At 39.7% G+C, this 7,627-nt stretch overlaps 1 protein-coding gene across 1 annotated transcript; it reads left to right on the top strand.

Annotated features, from left to right (window-relative positions):
• Positions 1-2,552: 2,552 nt before the first annotated feature.
• On the top strand, positions 2,553-4,752 carry p2ry12 (purinergic receptor P2Y12). Its single transcript, XM_034548604.1, has 3 exons — positions 2,553-2,678; positions 2,993-3,249; positions 3,858-4,752. Exons 2-3 carry the CDS (start codon positions 2,998-3,000, stop codon positions 4,701-4,703), a joined length of 1,098 nt encoding a protein of 365 aa, XP_034404495.1. The 5' UTR covers positions 2,553-2,678; positions 2,993-2,997; the 3' UTR covers positions 4,704-4,752.
• The last annotated feature ends 2,875 nt before the right edge of the window (positions 4,753-7,627 follow it).

Here is a 7,627-nt window from a genome sequence, read left to right as displayed (position 1 = left end):
TAAATTGTCATTGTTTATGTAAAGTAAAAATATATATTTACAATGTTTTGTGTGGTTTAAGTTTTATTCTAATAGACCTTGAACACCTACTAAATTAATTATGTTTCTCTCGGTGGCATTGCCCTGGCATCCAGCACCACTGTAAAGATTATTGGAGTTAACTTTGATCATGATATGTCCTTTAACTCACAGGTAAAACACATTTCAAGGACTGCATTTTTCACCTACGTAACATTTAAAAAATCAGGCACATCCTGTAGTTGTTGACTAGATTACTGCAACTCCTTATCAGGCTGCTCTAATAAGTCTCTTAAATCCCTCCAGTTGATCCAGAATGCTGCAGCTCGTGTACTCACAAAAACTAAGAAAAGAGATCACATTACTCCTGTATTAGCTGCTCTGCACTGGCTCCCTGTAAAGTCAAGAATCACATTTACAATTCTTCTCCTCACCTACAAAGCCTTGATTGGTGATGCACCAGCATATCTTAATGAGCTTGTAGTACCATATTGCCCCACTAGAGAGCTGCACTCACTAAATGCGGGGCTACTTGTGGTTCCTCGAGTCTTAAAAATTAGGATGGGAGCAAGAGCCTTCAGTTATCAAGCTCCTCTTTTATGGAACCAGCTTCCACTTTCAGTCCGGGAGGCAGACACAGTCACCTCATTCAAGAACAGACTTAAGACTTTCCTCTTTAATAGTGCTTATAGTTAGGGCTGAATAAGTTTTGCCCTGGTCCAGACTAGACTGTTGGGGACATCTTAGGATACACTGAGCTCCTCTCTCCTCTCTCTCTCTGTATGAATTCATGTCCCATTAATGCACATTACTAACTTTGCTTCTTCCCCGGAGTCTTTGAGCTTTCTCGACTCACGGGTTTATGGATCGTGGTTATATTTGGGCCGTGGTCCTGCCTGACACCTATTGCAACTATACTCGTTTAAGGATTTTTTGTGGGGAGTTTTTTCTGTACCGATGTGAGGATCCTGGAGGGAACTCAGAGGGAACCCACTCTGCCACGGAAAAGAAAATGCAAACTCCACACAGAAGGTCTGCCCTGACCGAACCCAGGCCCCTCTTGCTGTAAGGTGCTAGTCACTACGTCACTGTGCAGCCCGTTGTCAAAACTCAAAAACTCAATATACTCAATAGGGTATACTGAGGCAACATAACACTTGAATTCCCAGCACATTTCAGCAGCAATATTACACTCACAGTGATGGTTGACGATACAATGTGGGTCTTTACAAGATCATAGACAAAGTTTCCAAGAAAGGATGGTCAGTGTGTGAAATTGCTTTAAATTGGAACTAATGTTTTAGAGATCCGTTGAGAGAAAACATTACAACCAGCATGACATGGGAAGGCAAAAAGTAAAAAGTCTGAATGGTAATGGGAGCAAGGGGAACATTAATATCAGCGACAAAATCTGTTTCATATTTTTTTCCACCTTGGAATAGATGGTTTTAATGCCATATGTTACCATGCTGTATATTTTGCATTGTATTGCATCTAAAGGCACTTTACATGTGTTAGTCACTTTAAATGTGTTGGTTCAGAGTGTTTGCTTGCTGTAAATAAAGAATGTTTTTCAATGACTCACTATGTGAAAAAACAATTTTTCCTTGCATAACCCTGACCTGAGTTCCCCTGTCCTTGAATTGCTTCACTCAGTACATCACATTACAATGCAGCACGTTTAAATTCAAATTAACCAAATTAGTGTGATTGCAAAGCATGCATGCATCCAATAATAAGAAACATTCAAAGATGAATACATAGTTTTACTCAGGTTGTACATGTCTTTAAACAGAACATACAAAATATACATAAAAGGGTTTTCAGACACCATATAAAACAAAGCAGAAGCAGTGCAGATTACAAAATACTGGTTTCAAAAGTGGAAGAAGTGAAAGTAAAGAGGAAACACATTAGCACCAGAAAGAACAATGGGGGGGGGGGGTCACATATATGGATTGGAGGTCCATTCATACATTGTCATATTCATGTAATGTGTTTATGTAACTCTGTAACTCTGTTCATCTGTACTCATGACATCTATTGCTTCTGTCCATCCGGGGAGAGGGATCCTCCTCTGTTGCTCTCCTGAAGGTTTCTTCCCTTTTTTCCCTGTGAAAAGTTATTTTTGGGGAATTGTTCCTGATCCGATGTGAGGTCAAAGGTCAGGGATGTTGTATGTGTACAGATTGTAAAGCCCTCTGAGGCAAATTTGTAATTTGTGATATTGGGCTATATAAAATAAACTGAATTGAATTTAATTGAATATTTCTAGCCTGTTATGCTTTATTTAGTCAATAACAGATAGTCTACCAACAGCCCAGAAGATCATGCGGCCTTTAAATTAGCTAGATGCTGTGGGTGTGTGCCTTGTTGCTGTTTATAATATGTATTTTGCTTACGTTTAACTATGTGTTTATCTGCTGCAAATTAGTTCCCCTTTGGGGTCAATTAATACAGTAAACTCAGCGTCGTCCTTTCTTTGCAACAGGAATTATGAGAAAGGAGAAGGAAGAGAAAAAGTCTTCCTGTGACTTATATATAACCTACACACACACACACATACACACACTTGTTTGAACCATTGAAGCTGTCTGGACGAGACAGATGGCCACTGTCACAGGATGTTGATGGGACTTCACTAACAGCATAATTAACAGGTCAGTTACAGAACCTTACATTGTATTTATTATATTAAAGCGGGATAAATTATATTATTATGTTGCAAATGTTAATATTTACTGTTTATATAAAGACATAAAGATGTAAAAAAAAAATCAAAAATGTAATCAAACAACTATACATGCTGCTTTACAATGTTTTTTATATTATTTATCTCAATATAAATTGAACATGAAGGACTAACATTTTCATGAGCGTACCAGACTTTACTTCAAGGTTCAAGTGGCTTTCATTTTCTGTTAATTTTTACAATTCTGAGAACTTAAGAGGAACTTTCTCTTGTATTTTTTAGAAAACATGGAAGGAAATACAACATATCCCCTGCTCCCTGGCAATCACAGCCACACCAACATCACTTGTTCCCGTGACAATGTTTTGAAGACGGTGGTTTTCCCTGTTCTCTACTCCTGCCTCTTCCTGTTGGGACTTTCACTCAACGGCGTGGCTGTGTGCGTGTTTTTTCGCATCCCATCGAAGTCTCACTTCATAATATACCTGAAGAATATTGTGGTTGCAGATGTCATCATGACCTTCACTTTCCCTTTCAAGGTGTAGTTAAATGGTACCATTAACTTATGTGGCACATAATCATTTTAACTTGAAATTGTATTTAAGTCTTGGCTTTATTAGTAGTTATTAAACTATGTATAATAGATGAGTAATAGTTTATTCATAAAAGCATCATTTTGGTAGCTTCTGAAAAGTCTCTGTTGAGTCCTTTATAAAAAGTCATGAGTTTCTCAGTTTCTCATAAGGCATCAGGTCAGTAGTTAATAAGGGGTATTAAAAATACATTTTGAAGTTATAAATTAATTGTCAATATTTAAGGGTCAGAAGTGTCTCAACTCTATAAGCCATTAGCAAAACTATGTGAGTCATCTGCAGTTGTAAATGTTAAGAAATGGGTTTTTGTTTTCAATAATTAATCAATTCTGCTTTTGTAAATGTTGACAATCAATTAATGAATGGATTGTGGAAGTACGTGTCCTGTAGATGGGTAAACACTAGTCAAAAAGATGTGGCTTATAATTGAGTAATAAAGCATTATCAGATAAATAACCAAAAACAAAGTCATTAGTTAAGAATTTGACTAACAAGAAACTTGTGAATAAAACATACAGTTTGGCTTTTACAATGTGTCTGTTGTGTTTCTACAGGTGTTGTCAGACTCCAACATGGCTTCCACTGGGCTGCGTATATTCGTGTGTCGAGTCTCCTCGGTGCTCTTCTACCTTACCATGTATATCAGCATCCTCTTCTTTGGCCTCATCAGCATAGATCGCTGCAGAAAGACCCTCAAGCCCTTCAGGGGGACTAATGCGGCCCGTTTGGCCCGTCGCAAAGTCCTTTCAGGAGCCATATGGACCTTTCTGCTGGTTCTCTGTCTACCCAATGTGATCCTGACACGTAAGACCCCAACGTCTTCCTACTTCAAGTGCAGTGACCTGAAGACAGCAGCTGGGCTGTACTGGCACGAGGTGGTGAATCACGTCTGTCAAGTTATTTTCTGGGGCAACCTGGTGACTGTGATCGTATGCTACACTCTAATCACCAAAGAGCTGTACAGATCCTACTCCCGCACTAAGGCCCGCAGCAGTGGAGGGACTATAGGTCAAGTACCAAGTGGGGCCTCAACTCGGAAACCCCACCAGGCCCAAAGAAAAATTAATGCTAACGTGTTCCTGGTTCTGGCTGTGTTCTTTGTGTGCTTTGTGCCCTTTCACTTTGCCCGTGTGCCGTACACCATGAGCCAGACCAGAGGGGTTCTCTTTGATTGTAAACTCAAACTCTTCTTTTTTCAGCTGAAGGAAAGTACGCTCTTCCTCTCATCCTTAAACTCTCTTCTGGACCCTCTCATCTACTTCTTCCTCTGTAAGTCCTTCAGAACCACTCTGTTCAAGACCCTGCAGCTGCCTCCTGGTTCCTGTAGCCGGCTAACAGGGAGAGGTTCAGACACGGATACAGGCAGCACCGCTCTGAGAGACTCTTCTGTCTGTGCATAAAACCACTGAACATGATGAAGAAGTATAAAGATACAATGATACTTTCATTATTGGTTGTCTGTGTGATATCTGACATATTATGAGGTTGGTACTTTTCACAAAGCCAAATATCAAACCCCATATGGCTCACTCAGCCACAATACATGATTCAATTTAAGCACAGTACTTCTTGCTGGAAATGTACTTAGAGGAGAAACTGCTCAATTACATTCATATTTGAGCTTGAGGTCAAAAAAGATAATGAGGTCAAAGAAGATAACAAACACAAGCTACATCGCTACTAAATGATCACTGTCGTACCATTTCACTGTTAAAAAGAGAATGGGGACTTTTATCACATCGTTCAATGTTGAGAGCAGCAGTAACCATGATTGGAAGTTTGTAGACAGAAAATACCTCAATATAGCCTGAAAACACAATCACTTACCACAATCTATATTATTTGAATCCTCTCTCCCCCCCCCCAGCAGCTCTTTGCTTATTTGCAAACTGTGAATTTGCATTTCTCTGGTTAAAGAGACAGACTTTGGGGAAATATCATGTGATGGTGTTAATCTCTCAGGCTGCACAGTGTGGAGGGACGGACATAAACATTGCTGGTGAGTGAATTTCTATTATGTTAATTTTCACAACTTTTAAGTGATAAATTTAGTGTTGGTTTTTTCAGATTAAATTGAGCGGTGCTTGAAGAAATTAAGCTTTCTTATTGATTAGAAGTATATTCTGCGTAATTCCTTTAATATGATGATGATCAACTGTATCTTCTCTGAGAAACTGGTCCGTGAACTTTCTCAAAATGTAGAGGGGAAAAATAATATTAAAATTAAGCAGTTTTGTAATATTTTGTAATAATTAAAATAATAGTATAACAGTCACATATACCACAATAATGACATATTGATCAACAGCTTCAATTCATCTTTCTCTCTCAGATCCATTCAAATCAAACAAGCACTTGTTTTTTTCTTTTGCCACTGTTATACCAGGTAGTTATTATCACTGCCGTAGCCCATTTCTATATCCATAAAAAAATGTAATCTGGGGAGACTGTGGCTCAGTGGTTTGCAGGGTTGTCCTTAAATGAGAGCATCGGTGGTTCAATCCCCGGCTCTGCTAGGCCCATGTCGATGTGTCCTTGAGCAAGACACTTAACCCCAACATTGCTCCGGGTGTACGAATGTGTACGAATGTGTACGAATGCTACTACTGATGTGCAGGTGGAACCTTAGGCCCTCCCATCAGGGTATGAATGGGTGAATTATGTAATGTAGTGTTAAAGTGCTTTGAGTGTTCGGAAGACAAGAAAAAGAAAAAACGAAAGAAAAAAACAAACAAAGAGAACCAGAAACATTAAAGAAACTTTGAAGCAAGTAATATATATTGTCCAGAGTTCATATCACTCTGAGTTCATATCAGTCTCTAAAAATGTGTCATTTCTGTGTAGGCCTTTATGTAAATTTGGATTTAAAAGAAAAGAAAATCCATGTTCAGCTCTTGTTTTCGGCATGGTGAAAACAAATCCTACAATTGCATAACTTCCTTCAGTCAGTGTCAAAAGTGGAAGTGTCAGGTTCTGCATCCAGGATGCATTCAAATGCTTAGGTTGAGCATTCAAAACCAAAGCACAGTAACAAATTGTCTTTTACACTATAATGGCAAATGCAAATCAGGTCAAACTGGGCAAGAAAGTCCTAGGCAGTAAAACTCACCTCATCATCCTCGTTTATTCTGAAACTCCTTTTCCCTAAAACTGGATGTCATTTTCTTGCAACATGCCAAAGCACCCTTCATAAAATATGCACGTTTCACTTTCAAACTTGTTAAAACACCTAACCCTAACCCTAATCAAAAGCAAAAGATCTGGATGTGAGTCTGGTCAACAGGGTTTACAGAACGGCCTGACATCTCCATCCCATGAGCTGTTCACAGGTGTAAACCAGTTCAGGATTAGAAGGACGAAACCTGTTGAGTTTTTCTTTGATGTCTGTGTGTTTTTGTTTTTTTTTCAGATTGCACAATGGTGTCTAACAACACAGAACCCTTCTCCTCTGAGTGTGCTTCCTACAACCTTGTGACCGTAGATGTGACCGTCTCGTGCCTTTACTTCTTCATTTTCCCCATCGCGTTACTGCTAAATGGGGTTAGCGCATGGGTGTCTTTGCACCTCAAGTCCACCTCTACCTTCATAGTGTACCTTAAAAACCTGGTGGCGTCTGACCTGCTCATGACGCTGACACTCCTGCCGATGGCAGCTAGCATGCTACCCGGAGCCACACTTGAGTTAAGGGCGTTCGCTTGCCGTTACTCCACTGTCATTTTCTACTGCTGTTTGTACACAAGTATCGCTTTAATGGGTCTTATCAGCCTTGACCGCTTCTTCAAAATTGTTCGACCATGCGGAATGGTGTTGGGACAAAACGTGGTCTTCAGTCTTGTAACGTCCTCCTTGGTTTGGGTGGTGTTATTTGGCTGTACCGTCATCCCAACTTTCATTCTAACAGACCAGGATCCTGTTAATGTAACAGGAGATTTCTGTATGTCCCTGAAAACTTCAGCTGGTGTGACTTTTCACCAGTTTGTGGTGCTATCTATGGAGATTCTTTTCTGGCTTGTCAGCATAGTAGTTGTGTTTTGCTACATCTGCATCACCCTGAAAGTCCTGCAGTCCTACAGAAACTCTGGGAGCAACAACAGCAATGGAACGAAGAAGACCAAGCTACGAGTCTTTGTGATCCTTCTTGTGTTTTTTGTCTGTTTTGTGCCCCTCCACATAATGCGTGTTCCTTTCACACTCTATAAAATATTGGACATTGATGTCTGTGATCAATTGTGGGTCGTGATAATCCATAAATTTGTTCTGTGGGTCTCTACCTCTAATATCTGCCTGGACCCTCTTCTGTACATTTACCTGTGCAGGGAGTACA

The sequence above is a fragment of the Cyclopterus lumpus genome, chromosome 13 (genome assembly GCF_009769545.1).
Source record: "Cyclopterus lumpus isolate fCycLum1 chromosome 13, fCycLum1.pri, whole genome shotgun sequence".
Taxonomy (NCBI): domain Eukaryota; kingdom Metazoa; phylum Chordata; class Actinopteri; order Perciformes; family Cyclopteridae; genus Cyclopterus; species Cyclopterus lumpus.
This window is presented reverse-complemented; position numbering and strand designations above follow the sequence as displayed.

What these genes read in the sequence shown, in the direction of transcription:
- p2ry12 (XM_034548604.1), top strand. Translation starts at nt 2,998, where the DNA reads ATGGAAGGAAATACAACATATCCCCTGCTCCCTGGCAATCACAGCCAC. An exon ending in CCTTCACTTTCCCTTTCAAG is followed by an intron (nt 3,250 to 3,857) that starts GTGTAGTTAAAT and finishes GTGTTTCTACAG; the next exon opens with GTGTTGTCAGACTCCAACAT.